At 41.6% G+C, this 20657-nt stretch overlaps 1 protein-coding gene across 1 annotated transcript in view; it reads left to right on the top strand.

Moving 5' to 3' along the window:
- Positions 1-20657, top strand: part of mrpl53 (mitochondrial ribosomal protein L53) — a 28939-nt gene that overhangs the window by 925 nt on the left and 7357 nt on the right. The window contains exon 2 of the mRNA XM_080194037.1: positions 18279-18391. Within this exon, the coding sequence (XP_080050163.1) occupies positions 18279-18391 (113 nt within the window). The remainder of the gene's footprint in view (positions 1-18278; positions 18392-20657) is intronic.

Raw genomic sequence — 20657 nt, 5'->3', positions numbered from 1 at the left:
TGCTACAACGTTCCAGTGAAGCTCAACACAAGCTGGAAGAATAGCATCTCATCTTTCAGCTAGGTACTTTACAGCCTTCCGATCTCGATATCGAATTCAACAGCTTTAGATAATTTGCTGTACCCCACCTCAACCCCTTTGTTTTCATATTGTCTGTCTTCATTTTTCTCTTCTTCTCTCCCCTCCCCCCAACTCCTCTTCTCCCCTCCCCCCAACTCCTCTTCTCCCCTCCCCCCAACTCCTCTTCTCCCCTCCCCCCAACTCCTCTTCTCCCCTCCCCCCAACTCCTCTTCTCCCCTCCCCCCAGTCCCAATTTTACCTCTGTCCCATCCATCCATCCATCCGCCCACCCCAAACAACATCACAGCTCAGCCACTCATTTTAACTTCTGTCTTTTGGTCATTCATACCCTTTATTCTTTCTGTGGAAAACCATTAGCAGTCTTTTCCCCTGGTTTCTGTGGCTGTTACTCATCTTTGATTCCATCGCCCTGCAGTATAAATATCTCCCACTTTTGATGCCTTTTAGCTTTGACAAAGGGTCATCTGGACTCCTAGTGGCAGCTCTTTTGTCTCCTTACAAGTACTGCCAGACCTGCTGAGATTTTCCAGTATTTACTCTTTTGGTTTCAGATTCCAGCATCCACATTAATTTGCTCTTATCTCTGAATGAGAGATTCACCTAGTGCAGGAATTGTCCAAACCTTTTCACTTTGGTGGCCACAATACATTTTACTGAAAGAGCTAATTAGCAAAATTTGGAAAGGTACGATTTGGCACAATATTAAATGAAATTTGAATAAAGCGTTGTGCTATTAAGAAAATGAACAAATGCTGAGCGAAAATAAAGCACTCCCTCAAGAGTAAGAACCTTCTTTCTCAGAGGAGACTAAAACAGCGCACAATATTCTAGGTGTGGCCTCACTAAGACCATGTATAGTTGCAACAACATATCCCTGCTCCTGTACTCAAAATGTGTCACAATAAAGGCCAGCACACCATTTGCAGCCTTTATCGCCTGCTGCAGCCTGCACGCTTACCTTCAGCGACTGGTGCACAAAGACACCACTTAACATTCCCTCTACCAATTTACAGACATTCAGATGGTAATCTGCCACGTTGTTTTTGCTAGTAGCACTTATCCAAATTATACTGCATCTACCATTGATTTGCCCACTCACCCAACCTGCTCAGATCATGCTGAAGGAAGGAGAGACTGAGTAGACTGGGACTATTCTCATTGGCATTTAGAAGAATGAGGGGGGATCTTCTAGAAACATATAAAATTATGAAGGGAATAGATAAGATAGAAGCAGGGAGGTTGTTTCCACTGGCAGCTGAAACCAGAACAAGAGGGCATAGCTTGGAAATAAGGCAGAGCAGATTTAGGATTGAGTTGAGAAGAAACATCTTCACCCAAAGGGTTGTGAATCTGTGCAATTCCCTGCTCAGTGAAGCAGTTGAGACTGCCTCGTTGAATGTTCTTAAGGCAAAGATAGATTTTTGAACAGTAAACGAACTGAGGGTTATGGTGAGCAGGCGGATAAATGAAGCTAAGTCCACAAAAAAGATCTGCCATGATTTTATTGAATGGCAGAGCAGGCTCGAGAGGCCACATGGCCTACTCCTAGTTCTTATGTTCTTACTGCATGCTGCAGAGATTGCTTCATTATTTGAGGATTTGCGAATGGAATTGAACACTGCAACATCAGCAAATATCCCCATTTCTGACCTTATGATAAATGAATGGTTTTTGACGAAGCAGCTGCAGATGGTTGTGTCTTGACAATGCCCGATAACAATGTCCTGAGGAAGAAATGATTAGCCTCGAACAACCACAAATTATGACATTAGTCAGTGGGACGTTTTTCCTGATTCCCATTTATTTCAATTTTACTAGGGCTCCTTGATACCACTTTTAACAAGTCACTTTCGTCTCCTGAAATTCAGTTCTCTAACTCGGACCAAGGCTGAAACAAGGTCTGGAGTCAAATAATTCTGAAGGAACCCAATCTGGAAGTCAGTGAAGGGAGCAGGTTATTGCTGACTAAGTGTTCCTTGATAGCACTATCCATCAATTTGCTAATGATTGAGAGTATTCAATTGTGGCAATAATTAGCCTGCTTTTTGATGATATGAAAATTTGTCCAGCTAAATGATATTGGAGTTGCACTGAAATAGCTTGCTGAGAGGCTTGGCTAATTCTGAAACGTAGGTCTACAGAACCACAACCATGATGCATTCAGGGCCCGTAGCCATTGCTGTATGGATGAAAACTGATGACTACGAAGATGGAGACTTCAAGAGGAGGCTCCCTGGATTATTCACTCAGCACACCCACCTGAAAATGATTTTACAGACTTAAACCTTTTACTTTTCACTTTTTGTTGGACTTTGCCATTTTTGAGAATGGGAATGTTTTTGGGTTTCCCCTTTTGATTAATGAATTGCCATTCTTTGATTTGATATATTATTGTCACATGTATTAGTTTCTAGTGTTGTTTCACACATGCTATACAGACAAAGCATATCATACATAGGGAAAGGAGGGAGTGCAGAATGTAGTGTTACAGTCACAGCTAGGGTGTAGAAAAAGGTCAACATAATGCAAGTTAGGTCCACTTAAAAGTCTGGCAGCAGGGAAGAAGCTGCTCTTGAGTTGGTTGTCGTGTCCTCAGACTTTTTTTAATCTTTTTCCCTGATGGAAGGAGGTGGAAGAGTATGGGATCCTTAATTATGCTGGCTACTTTACCGAGGCAGCAGGAAGTGTAGACAGTGTCAGTGGCTGGGAAGCTGGTTTGAGTGATGGACTGGGCTTTGTTCATGACCCTTTGGAGTTTCTTGCGGTCATGGGAAGAGCAGGAACCATACCAAGCTATGATACAACCAGAAAGAATCCTTTCTATGGCGCATCTGTAAAAATTGGTGAGTCACAACGCAGCGGACATGCCAAATTTCCTTAGTCTTCTGACAAAGTAGAGGCGTTGGTGGGCTTTCTTAACTATAACATTGGCATGGAGGGACCAGGACAGGTTGTTGGTGAATTGGTACCTAAAAATTTGAAGATCTCAACCATTTCTATTTTCTTCCCATTGATGTAGACAGGGGCATGTCCTCCACTATGCTTCCTGAAATTGATGATCATCTTCATTTTGTTGATGTTAAGGGAGAGATTATTATTGTTGCACCAGTTCACCAGATTCTCTATCTCTTCCCTGTACACCAACTCATCATTGTTTGAGACCCAACCCACCTCAGTGGGTTGGATCTCAAACTTGAAAATTGAGTTGGAGGAGAGTTTGGCCACACAGTTATTGTTGTCTGAGGAGTATAGTGAGGGGCTGAAGAGACAGCTATATGCGGCACTGGTGTTGAGGATGATCATGGAGGAGGTGTTGTTGGTTATCCTTATTGATTGTGGTCAGTGGGTTAGGAAGTCCAGGATCCAGTCGCAGAGGGAAGAGCCAAGTCCCAGGCCACAGATTTGGAGATGAATATCGCAGGAATAATGGCGTTGAAGGCTGAGCTGCAGTCGATAAATAGGAATCTGACATAGGTGTCTTTGTTATCTAGATGTTCCAGGGTTGGGTGCAGGGCCAGGGAAATGGTGTCTAATGTGGACCTGTTGTCCAATTGTAGTGGATCTAGGCAATCTGGGTCCGGAATTGATTTGTGTCGTGACTAACCTTTCAAAGCACTTCATATTGATGGATGCCGGAACCAGTGGCTGATAGTCAATAAGGCACGCTGCCTGGCTTTTCTTTGGTACCAGGATGATGGATGTCTCCTTGAAGCAGATAGGGACCTCAAATTGGTGTAAAGCGAGGTTGAAGATATCTCTGAATACCCCCGCCAGTTGATCTGTGCAGGATCTGAGTGCTCATCCAGGTACCCCTTCCAGGCCAGCCGCTTTCTGCAGGATCTTCAAGAAGGCTTCCCTGACATCTGCAGTGGTGACCTCATACAGGTTTGTCCAAAACTTCGGGGTGAAGAGCTTTCTCTCGCTGACCTCTTGCTCAAAACGGGCATAGAATACATTGAGCTGATTGGGCAGGGGTGCACTGGTGCCAACAATTTTACATGCCTTCATCTTGTAGCCATTTATGTCTTGCAGACCCTGCCATAGTCGGCCAGAGTCTATGTGGCTAACCTGGGAGTCTAGCTTGGCCCAGTACTATCTTTTGGCATCTTTGTTGGATCTCCAGAGATCATATCTGACTTTCATGTATAGGTCAGGGTCACCTGACATGAACACATCAGGATTTCAGCAAGCAGTTGATATCCCTGTTCATCCATGGTTTCTGGTTGGGAAATACACAGATTTGCTTCTTTGACGTACAGAGTTCTGTTCACTAACTTATGAAGTCAGTTACTGTAGTGGTGTACACGTTTAAGCTGGTTGCAGAGTTTTTAAGTACTGACCAGTCTACTGACTCTAAGCAGTCCCGTAGGAGATCCTCCAATTCCTCAGACCAAATTGCACAACTTTGCTTAGCAGATTCTCCTGTTTCAGTTTTTGCTTGTAAGGTGGGAGCAGGAGCACAGCCTTGTAGTCTGATTTGCCAAAGTATGGGTGAGTGATAGAGCAGTAGGCATGTTTGATATTTGCGTAGAAGTGGTCTAGGATGTTTGGGCCTGTGGTGGAACAGGAGACGTGTTGGTGGTGTCTTGGTAGGACGTGCTTGAACTTGGCTTGATTGAAGCCCCCGGGCATGATATACAAGGCCTCAGGATGTTTCGTCTTGGCTGTTTGTGGTGATGTATATTTTGGCCAGTGCCGTCTTCACATCCACGTGGGATAGGATGTAAGATATCAGAGATGAACTCCCGTGGAAGGTAGTGTCAGGTATTCTTGGTCCGGGCAGCAGAAACTTGCCAGTGTTACTACATCTAGACACCACGAGGTATTGACTAGGAGGTAGACCCAACCTCCTCCACCCTAGCGTTTCCTGAGGCCGCAGTATGGTTCATTTAATGAATTGAGAAGCCCTCCAGTTGTAATAGTTCAGTGAAGCAGGACTGAGCAATGTCTCTGTGAAAGAGTATACACAGTAAGAAGTCTGACAACAGTCAGACTCTAGTCCAACGCTGGCATCTCCATATCAAACAGAGTATACAGCAGTCCTTCAGTTCTTTTTAAAACGTGAGTGTGGCTTTACGTTTGTCTAACTTGTATCCCAGAGATTGAATATTTGCTAGGAGTAAGCTGGGGAGGGGGGCATTGTTTCATTCTCACCTGCAGGCCTGCGTGTTTTCCATGCTCCCTCGAGAGGGTGCCTCTTTTCGGGCCTGGGAGATGATGAGTCGTGTGCGATGTTAAGGGCACAGGTGTGTCCAATGAGGTTCTTCACTTTTGTTGGTGTGTGGGTGGAAGATTTGTTGCCTTGTTTGTTTCTTTACTGGATACAGTAAAACTGAGCAGCCTTCATCTGATTTGTTAATAATGGTGTTTTTTCACGAAGCTTTCACTGTTTACCATGCATGTAGTTCTATGTCATAGATAGCATCCCATTTTTTGATATTCCTGACACTACTCTTGGCTTGTCCTCCTGCACTCCTCATTGAACTAGGGTTGGTCCAGTAACTTGATAAGGTAGACTGATGAATATACCATGCCATGAGAGTACTCACTGTGGTGGAATGTGAATTCTGCTGCTGAAAATGCCCACAGCACCTCATAAACACCCACTTTCAAGTTGGTATATCTGTTCTGAATTTATCCCATTTACTATAGTGGCAGTGCCTCACAACACAATACAGGGTGCCTTTGGTGTGAAAATGACACATCTTCTCCCCAAGGAATGTGCAGCATTCACTCTTGCCAATGTTGTCACAAACAGCTGCATCTACAACAGGTAGATTGGTGAGGACAAGGTCAATAAGCTTAACCTTCATAATAACCCTCTCACCACAAATAATAGACTTTGTGGCAACTATTTCGTTTAGCACTTGGTCAGTAATAGTGCTACTGAGACATTTAAAAACCCCAAATGGAGTATATTCTGTATCCTTGTTATCTTCAGTCTTTCTTCTTAGTGGCGTGCATTAAGCTTAGAGGAGTACTGATTCATCAGCTAAGGAAGAGCAGTAGTTGGTAATCAGCAGGACGTTTCCTTGCCCATGTTTGGCCTGATGCAGCAAGACCTCATAGGTCTGAGAGTCAGTGTTAAGGCCTCCGAGGTGCAGTCCCTTTTGACCCCTTATCACCGTGCTGCTGTATCTAGTGGGTCCTCCTGCCGGTAGGAGTGCACATACCTAGGGATGGTGATGAAGGAACCCGGCACATTGGATGAAAGGTATGATTTTTTTGAGTATGATTATGTCAAGGTAATTGTTTGATCAGGCTGTGGGCCAAGTCTCCCAATTTTGGCACAATTCCCCAGATGTTTGTGAGAAGAACTTTGTAGGGTCATTGAACTAGGTGTGCCTTTGTCATGTCCAGTGTTTAGGTTGATACCAAGTGGTTTTATTTTTATTAAACTTTTTTGTAGCAGTTTGGTACAACTTGTGTGACTTGCAAGACCACTTTCAGAGAACAGTGAGCCAGATTACTGGCATCACATATAGCCCAGACGAGGTGGGGACAATAAATTTCCTTCTCTAAAGAACATTAATGCAGATGGGTTTTTATAAAAAGAATCTATCGCTAAAGATCATTGTTTAAAAATAAAAGGTCATCCATTTAAAACGGACATGAAGTGAAATTCTTTTCTCTAAGGGTTGAGAGTCTTTAGAAGTCTTCCTGAAAAGGTGGGAGAAGCAGAATCTTTGAATACTTTTAAGGCAGAGGTGGATAGATTCTTGGCAAGCAAGGGGGTGATGGGTTAATGGGGGTAGACAGAATGAAGATTGAAGATTATTATCAGATGAGCCATGATCTTTTTAAATGGCAGAGCAGGCTTGAGGGGCTGAATGGTCTACTGATGGTCATCGTTCATATGTTTGCACAAAAGTTCAGTAGTTTCATGATCACCATCACTGAGACTCGTTTTACTTCAGATTTATTTAATTAACTGAATTTAATTTCCCAGCTGTCGCAGTTGGATTTCACTTGACTCTAGGGATAATTAGTCCAGGTCTCTGGATTATTAATTCAGTAACACCACCACTATGCTACCGTGCTCCTAGGCACATAGCATACTCCCTCTCCAAGGCCAACCAAGTGCAGACAAGACCACAGTGTGAGGCAGGAAGCCAGAGTCAAACATTCCCGCAAGTTGTGTCCAACCACAACCTGTAAATGGTTCTGCACTGATGCTATCTAATCTACTGAGTATTTGCAGTATGTTCTGTTTTTATTTCAAATGTTGCAGAAGTAAGACCAAATAATGGTGAAGTACAAGGAGGAGTTCCTGCTAAGTAAACATCAAGTTCTGGTAAATTATAACGCATAACCTCAAGGGTACCAATCACCCGAATATCTAGGCCTGATAACTATAGGGAAAAACCGAACAAGAAATTGAAAGTTTGGTTTCAGGAATGTCATAAGGGGGAATCAAAATCACTGTGACAGAATTCGGTTATACTGCTAGGATCAAGATCTGAGCAGAAAGGATAAGGAAGATTTTACAAAGAACATTAAAGGGGAAAGCTTGAGGTGGATATAATTGGTGAATATAATGTGAAGATAAAAGAAGGATACGAGCAAGGGTGGGTACAACTAGATAACAGCTCGCAGCTTCAGTGATGTCATTGTTGCAGGCTTGGCTACCAGATATCCTTTTATTGCTACTTTAATGGAGTTGTTTGTTTTTATTGTGGTATTTTTATAACTGTGTTTTGGAGAGGGAAAATACTGATTAGCAGGTCAGGTGACAAGGTTTTTTTTTCATTTTTTGATTTTGAGCTACGTGTGTCAGTTTTCATTCAGAAGGAGTGAACATCAAACTGAAAGCAGTCTCTCTTTCTCTTGCTGGTTTTGGGAAATTTTGCTATTTAGCTGAAAGCCTTCCTGGAGTAGAAAATCTGTTGGGGGCTGGGGCAGAGTCACCCTGGTGCTTTGGAAAGCTGTTTTGTCTTCAGACTGTTCTGAATCTCAAGTACATTGGACTGCAGAATTCAACTAATGGCCAAGATCCCAGTAACAAGTGAGCATTAATCTGTTAAACCTGTGAAAAGGGTTTTTTGTTGTCAGTGGGTTTTGTTTTGAATTGGAACACAGAGATTTTCATTGAGTTATACATTATGGTAGTTGTTTGTTTGTAATTGATGGAAGTTTTTGTTAATTTTCTTAATATACATGTTGACTATATAAATTACTTTGTTATTCTATATAAAACTTTGTTTTATAAAAGCTCACTAGTAGGTCACTTGAATCAGACTGAATTGAAACATCCCATGCCTATCCTAATTAAATTCAGGATGCAAAACTTACGATTCAGGCGAGCTTCATAAAATACTTTGCAGCTTCTGACTTTAACCATAATACTGCAAACACTTGATTAAAGTTATTACAAACACCAAAGTAGTAGACTGGAGAAAGGCCAACTATGAGGGAAAGACAATTTAATCAAGGTGGTAAACGGGGGGGGAAATGATTGACAAATTGAACAGCTGTTGATGATAATTTAGTAAAGCCCAGGGAAAAATATCCACTCAAAAACAAGACAAAATTGGCAAAGAATGCAAAACCGCAAATAAATAGAAGTTGATGATAAAATTGAATCTACAGAAAAGCATATACAAAATATATACACAATAAAGGAAATTATAGAAGTGGGAATATGATGAGCTTAGCAAAGGGTTTGAAAGGCAAAGGGGAAATATAAAATTAAAATATAAGAAGTGTTGTATTCTATAGATAATTAAGTAACAATATGAGAATTAATATAGGGTTGGGGTTACTAAGGGATAATTTTAGATAAGCTTATGAGATAATACTGAAGTAGGTGGACACTGATTTGATTGCCTCAGTTTTCAGTGAAGAGACCAACGAAGTGGAAATAAAAACAATATAAATCAAGAAGGATATTGGCCTGAGTTTTGTCATGATAGTAATAGTGAAGCTATGTCATTACAGGCTAAGTCTGATAGCAATTTCTGATGGCTGCATATGTACAGTTTAACATGGAAATCTGAAAGTTGCTGCCAGAGATACTCTGCTCCTCCATATAGTACTTTAATCATGGTAGTGATTTGTGGTTTCCTAATAGTTACACAACATGATTAAAGCGGCACCAATCTGTTTGTTCACATATTGCACTACTAATTACAAGTTAACTCACAAATTTACCATGGATTACCATTGAGAAGTTAATGCACAACTGTTATGGACTCACAAACTCATCCCTTAGTGATTAAAGCGGCAATCAATCCACAATGTAAGCACAAGAACTGATTTCTAGCAACACTACTAAGAATTAGCATTGAGGTTACAGATTAAAGCAGTAGTTTTATAGCATTACAAATTACTGTTGCGGTTAATTACATTACATAAGCAACTTCAGAGACCAGTACAACTATAGCATACAAGCAATAAGCAAGTGTAGGCCATCCATTTTGATCCATGACTGACCATCAAATTCAGTATCCTGATTGCCCTCACCCCCACTTAGCTGCACACTATAAGATGGAAGAGTTCAATTTATAATCGTGACAACTACTGTCAAACAATCTCTGTCACCCTGAAAAAATAATTTCAGAACTATGGAGTCTCATTCCCTCAAGAATATTAATGTTGCATATTTATTTTGAAGTTTGTTTTGTCAAGAAACAACCAGCCTCCTTGTTCTCAGTTGTATTATCAGCCTGACATCTATCATACACATCCTTTATCTGTTTCATCTTACCTGCAATTCTTTGGTCCCCCACGGAGTCCTGGTTTAGGTTGCTATACTCTTCCTCCCATGTAAAGATGTATACCTGAATCATCTCTCTAAAGGCAGCCCAATGTTCCCTTTATAATTTTGCTTACCAGTCTTCGATTCCAGTTTACCTGCATTGGACCGTCCTCCAATTAAATATTTTCACTTTATGTTGTTCCTCCTGTGAGAAACACAGCTCACAGTTAAACAATTTAGTCAAGTCAAGTTCTGAAGGAGCAAGATTTTATTTGTCGTTCTTGCAAGACCGGGTGTCTAGTCAAAATAGGCACTCCTTACATAGATTTGCAGCACATTTTATACTGTTTTTCAAACATTGTGATGACTTGTATTGTGTTATTCCCCCTTATTTGGCTGTTAACCTTGTTAACTTTAAACACTGTAAATGGCTTGTATTGTGTCATTCCTTCAATTAACACTCTCTCAACTCCCATTTTGCGCTTAATCTCATCACTGCGGTTATCTGTTTCGTGTAACCTAGTTAACTGTCTGTCATGTGCCTCCCCCTTTCTGTATGCTGCTGAACTCGTCCATCACTGCTGATTGTACTGTTAGCTCTTGCAGCCTTAAAAATTACACTACTTCTCACAATCCCCCCTTTTCTTTTTACTGTCTGTAATTTTTCACTAGCATCCCTTTTTCCAGGTTTAGTCCAGATATGCGCGAGTAGGTTGTTCCAGTTTGGCTAACATACTATTCACTTGCTCGTCCCAATCTTATATAATTTATCCAATCTACGTTCTTATTTATTGTTACCCACCAAAACAAGGATTCAAACCCAGCTGTAATCTGATTTCGAGCTTTAAATTCATCTGGAACTCCCCGAGGCACTCCTATGGGATCTAGATATATCTTTTCATCAAAAGAAATTCCTATCACTGATCTCTTGTTTTTCCTGATCCTTTTGATTTTTCAAATGCCAGGGTAAATGGTATAGCCAATTGGACAATTGCACATGTACCTTTCCACTGAGGGGGTAGAGTTGGCCTCAGTACCCTTCCTCCACAATACCACCATATATCTGCTCTGGGGATTTTCAATGATGAATAGTTCCCTCCCATTCCGTTCTCTGTAATGCTCCTGACCTCTGAGCATGATTCTAACTCCCCCATATTATGAGTTAACTCTGCCCTTTGTCGGTTCACACATGAAGTGTGATTCACAACGGCAGTGAGAAACTGAGGGGGAGTTTTTAAGTTCTTTGCTTCCACAGGAGGGAACATCAGGGATAGGGATGTGCAGTTCGGGTTGCCCCATGCTTCCTTTTCTTGATACAGGGCTAACATGCACTCCATACCTCTTCTGTCGCGTTTCCATCCCAGAGGGAAGGGTACTATTTGGGCCACTGGCTTCCCAGACGCACAGGCATGGCAATTGCTTTTATTTAAGCTTTTTACAGTGTATTTGACCCATTCTACCCAGGCATTAGTTTCCTCATACCCAGTCTCTATTTCAAGGATTTGTTTTAGGTTGTTTACTTCGACCACTCTTACTGCCCTTGGGTCGTTTTGGGGAACCTTATCATTCTAGTCAGGTGTTTTCAAATTTTTATCTACATAGATTCGGAAACAACATTTCAATTTGCTATCTTTTCCTCCCTCCTTTACCCTAATTCCAAATACTGCCTGGTGCAATTGTTGGTCCCTGGTCCAGTTACCTGTAAAGAAGGGCCCACCAGCTATGGAGTACCGGGAGAGGTTCTTAGGATCTAAGACTGGACTGCTTTTTTTTTTCAGTCCATTTGGTCCCTATAAGATTGTATTCCTTATCTAGGCATTCTGATCTTGGCTGCATATGTTTCTGATGAAGGGATATTATGGAAGGGAGTTTACCCCAAGGATACTTTCCGTCGGCATAAAATTGTAAGGATTCTACCGAATATTTTTGCTGGCTCACCAGATCCCCACATATTACCAAAGAACACAGGTCTGTCTCTACTACCTGTGTTGTAGTGAGATCCAGAACCGTAACTGAGCTCATAGTGTTTCCCTTGTCCTCTTCTAACTTATCTGAATTATATCCCATACTTGTAAGTACTCTCTTGGACAAGAGGAAGGAAGGCATTATCCAGGTTACCCCTTCCATTCTATCCCTTTCTCGTTACCTTTTAGGAGAGAACTTAATTCAAAACAGTTCCTTTCCCGCGCTCACGCCGCAACTAAAAATTGATTATTTAGAGTCTTTTAAATTTCAGCTTCAAAGGTTCTTCAGTCGGTTTGACCATCCACGTGTTGGAATTATCTGGAGGTTTTACCAGTCCCTTGATTATAGTATGATGTGTCCACCCCTTTTCAGCAGTCCTGATTACTGTCTCAGTTGTTAGGAGTGCTTGACATGGTTCCTCCCATTCCGGTTGCAGCTTAGTTTCTTTCCATGACTTTACCAGGACCCGATCTCCTGGTTGAATTGTATGTACCGTGAAGTCGAGGGCTGGAGTCTGCGACAATAATCCTTGTTTCCTAAGGGAAGATATCGAGGAGGACAGGCCCAGTATATATTTCTTTACAAATTGATCATTCATTTCAGGAACCGGTAACTCCCCGACTGCCCCCATATAAGGTAGTCCAAATAGCATTTCATAGGGGGATAAACCCAAATCCTTTCGAGGAGCTGTACAAATACGCAAAAGTGCTTTTGGTAAGCACTTAGTCCAAGGGAGTTTCGTTTCTATTATCAGCTTAGATCCTCTGTCCACTTTAAAACATTAGGTTCTTCTTCTAACAGTTTCAAATATAGTTGTTTAGTTTTCTGTGCGTACCCTTTGATCCACAATCTACAGTATCCTACTAATCCCAAGAACCTCCTAAGTTCCTTTTTAGTCCGTAGTATATTTAGATCTAGGATTCCTTGTATTCTTTCTGGATCTATTCTTCTCCTTCCCTCACTGATTAGGTGTCCAAGGTATTTAACTTCCTTCTCTACGTACTGCAGCTTTTTCTTTGGCACCCTGAATCCCTGTTGTCCCAGATAATTCAATAAGCTATTTGTGGCTTCTATTACCTTTTCCTTTCCTCCTCCTGTTACTAGTAGGTCATCTACATATTGTAGTAACGTGATTTCATCAGGCTTTTTAAATCTTTCTAACACCTGCTCTAAGACTTGACCGAAAAGATTTGGGGACTCTGTGAACCCCTGTGGGAGCACTGTCCACCTGAACTGCTGTTTCCGTCCTGTGATAGGATTTTCCCACTCAAAAGCAAATAAGTCTCGACTTTCTTCCACCAGTGGGCATGTCCAAAATGCATCTTTTAGGTCCACTACACTGAACCATCCGTGATCAGGAGGAATCTTGCTTAATAAAATATAAGGATTAGGGACAATGGGGTGTCGCATCGTCACTATCTGGTTCAGGGCCCTTAGGTCCTGTACCAGGCGGTACGTTCCCTCAGGCTTCTTTACAGGCAATATAGGGGTATTATAAGGGGACATGCAGGGTTCTAACAGTCCATCTCTAACCAATCCTTCAATTACTGGCTGTAATCCTTTTTTTCCTTGCAAAGGTATAGGGTATTGCTTAACACACACCGTCTCTCCTTTTTTTTTAATTTATTTGCAGAGGAGGAGCGTCTAATCCCCCTCGGTTTCCTTCCCCTGCCCAGACTATCGGGTCTATTTGCTGTTCCTGTCCGTCTGTTAATACTGCCATGGTTACTGTTAATTGGTTCTTTTCTACTCCAATTGCCAAACCCAATTTAATTATTAAGTCTCTGCCTAATAAATTACTGCCAACTTCTGGTATGTATAAGAGTTGACCCTCTATCCGCTCAGTCTGGTATTTAAGCATAATCGGTTCAAACATGGGGACTGTAAAACCTTCCCCTTTTACCCCGATACCATTAATTTCTTATCGATTAACTTTATTCCTCTCGGTATAAAATTCAGAGAGGATCTAGTGGCCCCCGTATCCACCAGAAACACCGCATCTTCTTGTTGGGGACCCACCTGCAGATTTATCAAGGATTCCCGGTGGATCCCCGGGGGTAGGAACCCCTGACCTCCCTAGTCTTCATCCATACTCATGAGAGGGACTACCCTCTCTTTTTGTAATTCAGGGCACTGTCTTCTAAAATGTCCAACCATTCCACAGTGATAACACCCCTTTTGTTGGGTTCTTTATGTTACCCCACCTTTTAGTGCCCCACCTTTTCTACTTCCTCGTTCCTTCCTTTCAACATACTGATACCCTCGTGTCTTTCCCTCAGTTATTGGTTCCACCCTCTTCCTCACAATCTCATCTACGGCCGCTACCATTATCTTTGCCTTCTGTTTCTCTGTCTCATCTCAGTCAGCTCCTCTTTTTTTTCTTTTCTATAAAGATTGGATTCAATCCACGGGGCATTAGGGAAATAAGGGCCTGCATCCTAATTGGTTGTGGGTTTAGGGTTGCTTCTTTTGCTATTTCATTGGCTAGCCTGTCCACGGGCATCTCCTTGATCCTTTGGAATATTAAATGTCCCAAATATAACACCTGTGCTTATCGTCTACTATAAAGAAAAACTTATCCTGTGAGTTCAAGTTCAAAGCTATATCTAATACTATAAATACTTCCTGGGACAATGATAATACCAAAATTTGGCCTTTGAACTCCAGGGCTGGAGTTTTCCCAGTGACACTAGGATCTGATGTCTTTCCCTGGCGTGAAGTATTTAAATTGGTCAATGGATTATTCACTGTTCCTCTCCTCGTTACCGGAGCAAGGTTAAAGACCTTCTCCTCAGTATTAAAGTCACCCCCAGGCGCTGTGAGTTTCATGGTCATACTGCCGGGGTAGGGAGGTGATGTCCCTCTGCAGTAGTCTTCTAACACTTGGTTTTGTTTCTCCAGTTCCCTTACTCTGAATTCTAATTCCTTAATCTTTTTTATCCCCACTCCACTTCTTAGTGGAAGTGACTACTTGTTCAATTAGTCCAGCTAACTGATGTATGAACAATACTGCTATTTTCTTTGTTTGGTTTCTCTTTTCTAACTCTCTAATCTGTGATTCTGACGTTTTAATTTTCTCCTTGTCGTCAGCCCAATATTTTTTACCCAAGACTGAGATGTGTTCAATTAATCTGGTTTAAACCTGTTCAATTAATTCGAACTAAGAGAATTCCAATTTTCTTAGTTCTGTACTTTTTTTTTCAATCATTTCCATTGTTGATCTAGTGGGTGAAATGGATCCCACCCCTAGGTCGCTCTTATCACAGTCCGGTGATACCTATCAGGGGTGATCAGTCCCCTCCGTACCACCGCTTACACTCGTGAGCTTACACCTTTAAGCTCACACTATTAAGCCGGCTTTCTTTCTTACTCACGTCTGAACATCACATCCCAGGCATCCTCCTCTAGCCTTTACACCCACTTCAAACTCCTGAGCTTTGCGTAGGGGGCTACCCCTCTTAACAACTGGTCTAGGGGTAGGTGTAAAGACAGATGCCTCCTTGTCTGTACGTGCTCAGCTCAGACCTCTCAGACACACTCACACTTTTTCATCACAGATGAGCACCTACTGTACTTTGATTCACTCCCTTAAATTTGGTAATCTGTTCCGGAGCTCCAGTTGTGGCCATTCAACCGGACCCGTAAACAGATCCCAGGTTTCAGCACCAATCCTTGTAGGTAAAGATACCTCTGAGACTAATTGTGAGTCAAAGTACAGCAGTTTAATTAACTAAAGCCTGATTCAGAAAATCCAAAATAAGATTTATTTTTATCACCATTAAATATCCTCACTAAATCAAGACCCTTGCACCTTCTTACAATTCTGGTACAATAAAACAAAACATCACTTGGAGCACAGATGCACGAAGAAATACTGAAAGCATTCTAATGTGCAATCTATATGTTTAATTATTTCTACAGCTCTGCCTTTGTAACCAACACAGGCAAGTACAAAATCAAATCTACTATGTGCCTAAATGGTTATCTCTCCTCACAACTTTAAAATGCAATATAATGCCACCTTTCCCACTTGGCAGAATTCAAATCTCTGTCCGGTCCCTACATAATTTAGTAAACTTAAAAACTTAAAGCAATTCACTTTGATTGGCTATATCTATTACATCACATGAGGGTCTCAATTACAGAGTTACACCCTCTCTCTCTCTCTCTCTCTCTCTGTACCATACAGAGTCAGCCTGCTTGTCTCTTTTTAACCCTTTACTGATGGGAGCTCACTGGCCTCTAGTAAATTTGACCATGTTTGATTCGGGTGCCTCATGTCGTGACAAATCCCTTTCTCTCTCAAACAGTCATATAGTCATGCACAATTCCAAATACATAACCACTATTAGCGTTCTCCCCGCACCTCAGTAAAAGCCCATGTCAGGGTTCCCAGTTCCACTGACATACTTCTCTCTACCTCTTTCTGCTCAGACCAATTGTAGGTCCATCCCATTCATGCTGATCCATCTATATACTTCGTGACCCATCCACAAACTCCAGTGCCTCTAGGGGCACCTCCCTTATTCGACTTTCCTCTGCTCCCTCATCACATAACCTCCCCCGCAGCCCCTAAATTAACATTATCCAGCAACTTGCATGATCAATTCCTTCCTGGGACGCCGGCTGCTTCTGTCTCACATATTTATTAAGAATCTGACAAACCCAATCCTCAACCGAACCGTACTTTGGCCAGAAGACGGACGGACTCCTGATTGGTTCCTTCACCCAAACAAAACACAATATTTCATCATTGTTGTCTTGTTTTTATCCCTAGTACTAGTGCCCAAACCTTCCAACATCCTTCCCAACGGACTTTCTGGAGGGATGTTCCCTGGGGCCCCACCCTTCTTCCAACATCCGTCCCAAAGGACTTTCTGGAGGGATGTTCCCTGGGGCCCCACCCTTTCTCCGCGGATTCCCAGCACCTTTCCCGGGGGACTTTGTCCTACTACCCCCACTTCCCATGGTTTACCTACCACGACCCGGTTGCCAAGGCAATACTTAAAAGTCACTTTTCTTACCTTGGTCCGCAGCGTTGCCCGACCACACGACGGTGCCTATCGTTTCCCACTTACTCGTTCAGAACAACTTTCCTAGGATTCTCAACAGTCAGTGGCAGAGAAGTCCACCGATGAACACCTGGGACCATTCAATTTGGAACGGGACGCGTCTTCCCAGTTGTCACTGGCAACCTCCCTACCAGGGATGTTAGGATCCCGGACGAGCCCCCAATTGTGAGAAACACAGCTCACAGTTAAACAATTTAGTCAAGTCAAGTTCTGAAGGAGCAAGATTTTATTTGTCGTTCTTGCAAGACCGGGTGTCTAGTCAAAATAGGCACTCCTTACATAGATTTGCAGCACATTTTATACTGTTTTTCAAACATTGTGATGACTTGTATTGTGTTATTCCCCCTTATTTGGCTGTTAACCTTGTTAACTTTAAACACTGTAAATGGCTTGTATTGTGTCATTCCTTCAATTAACACTCTCTCAACTCCCATTTTGCGCTTAATCTCATCACTGCGGTTATCTGTTTCGTGTAACCTAGTTAACTGTCTGTCATGTGCCTCCCCCTTTCTGTATGCTGCTGAACTCGTCCATCACTGCTGATTGTACTGTTAGCTCTTGCAGCCTTAAAAATTACACTACTTCTCACACTCCTTAAGAGCTAGCCTATATTTTATGATGGCATGATCACTGTTCCTTAAATGTTCCCCAGTATCACAGATGCACGTAACCCACCTCATTCCCCAGAACCAAATCCAAGAGTGCCTCTTTAGGCTAGAAATGCACTGATTAAGAAAATTCTCCTTAACACATTTCATAAACTCCTCCTCCCTGCCCTTTACTCTATTGCTATCCTAATTTGTAATAAGATAATGGAAGTCCCCCATTATCATTACACCATCTTCTTGCTTCTCTGGCTTTCTCTCTAGATAGGGGTCTATAGAATTCACCCAGTAATTTAATGGAACATCTATCGTTTTTAATGCTGACCAAATGGATTCTGTCCATAAATCCTTTAGACCATTCTTTATACCATTTTCCTTGCCAACCCCCCTTTTGTTCCTGTCCCATCTTTTTGAGCACCTTGTATCCCAAGCAGACCTTTGGATGGAGACCTTGGGAGGAGACCAAGATGGATCATCATTAGATACTTCTGGTTATAGCATACAAATCCAACCTTTTTTAAGTATGCTGTTAAAAGACACGCAGGAGGGATTTTGGCAGTTAAATTCCTGAGTTGGTAATACTAAGTTGGCTATTATTTGTAAAAGCACCTGAATTTGTTTGAGTTCAGTAATTTAAATTCAAGTAAAACTAGGTTTTGCTAGTCTCCAAATAAATAATTGAGACCATTTCTTTGAAAAAAATGAAATGTCCCACAAAGAGAGCATATGTACGTTAATGATTATAACCATTTCTCATAATGTGTGCATCGCACCTGAATGGAGAAAAGCATAAAAGATTGATTTCTCATTTACATTGGCAATTTGTCCATTTACATGTCCTTTACAACTTTTTTGTAGAGAGTTCCTTGCTGCGATAGGAACAGAAAAGGCACGCCTCACAAACTCCAACTGTCGGATTGTAGCTGATGTGAAGCATGATGAGACAGAGCCTGTTATAGCTGTCACATTCAGTAAGTTTTGCCCATCTTTTAGCCCATTAAATGTGTAAATATAAAAAAGTGGTCAGAGGAAACCCACATTTCATTCCCCAGAATCCAGAGGGGTGTTGGTGTAAACACAGTAAGTAAATAAATGATTGTAACAGTCCTAGATTCTATAGAAATCCTGTTGTTTTGGAATTTATTTGATCATGAGCAACTTGCTTGGACATGCAAGTTTTGGTATTTATGTGCAGTTTTCAAGGAGACACTGCATTTTTTTATCCAATCTTTATTTCACTATCTGGGGATTGATGTATTTTATATCATTTTCCCGTAACTGATTAGTCAGCAACTCAGACTGACAATGTCTGCTACTAAAATTGCTTTTTTTGGATATATGGTTATCCTCTAATTATCTTTGAGCCAGACCAGCACGTAGTTGGACAGTTGAGGATAAAGCCTGAAAGTTTATACATCATGTTAATACCTGACTAAACGCGTTTATGCAGAACTGAGTATTTTCTTTTCATTTTATATGAAACAATATTCTGCTCTAGTTCCCAGATGAGCATGAAGTATTCTGGAGTTGGACTTTGTCTAAAATAATTTGGAAGAGATGTTTTTTGGGCTAGTTACTGGTCAACCAATTTGAAAGTAAAATTGATGTCTGCCTTCTTTAATTTGAATATGTTGGTTCATTGTGAAAGAGGCTGACCACGAATCAACAAATCATTTCAGTTTTATGAAATATCCAATCCAGAATACTTGCCCTGTGAGCCACATATGTTTTCTACCCTTATGCTAAAATAAAGTATGTAACTTTCTAGACAGACTCCAATTACAAGCTAGCTGATGCCTAGATTTCCCTGCTTTGATCCACTTGTGTTCATATCGAAGCCTGGAATTTCTCAATCACAGAACAGAATCATAGGATGATAAAGCACAGACTGGCTCATTCATGCTAGTGCTGACTCTTTGAAATAACTGTCCAATTATTCCCACATTTTTGTCCTTTCCCCTTGGCCCCTGCAGATTTTTTTCTTTAAGTTTTTAATGCCATTTCCTTTTGAAAGTTATTATTGAATCTGCTTCCACCACTGTTTCTGGCAGTATGTTCTAGATCATAACATGCTGAGTAAAATAATTCTCCTCTAACCTCAGGTTCTCCCACTAGTAAAGTATATTACTTTGACGAGAGAACAAGGTGCTTGTACGCTCTACAAGCCTCTGAGAACTCTACATTCCCCCCAGCTCTGAATTACTAACATCCCCCACTCCTTTGCCCTACTTTTGACATCTGAGTCTTTAACCAGCTAGGACCTAAACCCTAGAATTCATTCTCTAAATTCCTATTCAGCTGCAGCTCTCTCTTATCCTTTGATCCTTAAAATCTTACTCTTTGAGTAATCTTTCAATATGAGAGCAAGGTGGAGAATTAAAGTGACAGGTCATCAGAAGTTCAGTGTTGCGATCTGAATGGAGGTGTTTGGCAAAGCAGTTACCAATCTGCATATGGACTCACCAACGTGGAGGAAACCGCATTGAGATACGGATATTGTGTACAAGTTAAAAGATGTACATATAAACCGTTGATGAAAAAACAAGGTTCATTTGGATCGCTTGAGGCAGCTAGGAATGAGTTAAAGAAAGGGCTTAGGAGAACTAGGAGGGGGCATGAGAAGTCCTTGGCGGGTCGAATAAAGGAAAACCCCGAGGTTTTTTACTCTTATGTAAGAAATAAAAGAATGATCAGGGTGAAGTTAGGGCCAGTCAAGAACTGAGTCAGAAGAGATAGGTGAGGCATTGAGTGAATACTTTTCTTCAGTGCTCACTAAGGAGAGGGGCCATGTTTTTGAGGATAAGTATGTGAAACAGGCTGACAGGATGGAGGAGGTAGATGCTCTGAGGGAAGATGTATTAGCAATTTTGAAAAACCTGAAGGTTGAAAAGTCCCCTGGGCCAGGTGGGATACATCTAGGATATTTTGGAAGGCAAGGGATGAGATTGCAGAGCCTTTAGCTTTGATCTTTGGGTCCTCACTGTCCATGGGGATTGTGCTAGAGGATTGGAGATGGCAAATGTTGTTCCTCTCCAAGAAAGGAAATAGGAGTGACCCTGGTAATTATAGGCCAGTTAGTCTTACTTCAGTGGTCAGTAAGTTAATGGAAAGGGCCCTGAAAGAAAAGATTTATGAAAAAAAAGCTGTTACTAGGAGGCATAACTATAAGGTTCATGGTGGGAGATATAGGAGGGATGTCCGAGGTAGATTCTTCACTGAGTGGTTGGAGTGTGAAAT

The sequence above is a fragment of the Carcharhinus amblyrhynchos genome, chromosome 8, assembly GCF_965287045.1.
Source record: "Carcharhinus amblyrhynchos chromosome 8, sCarAmb.v2.hapA, whole genome shotgun sequence".
Taxonomy (NCBI): domain Eukaryota; kingdom Metazoa; phylum Chordata; class Chondrichthyes; order Carcharhiniformes; family Carcharhinidae; genus Carcharhinus; species Carcharhinus amblyrhynchos.
The sequence above is the reverse complement of the archived record's forward strand: the minus strand, read 5'-3'. Positions and strand labels throughout refer to the sequence as shown.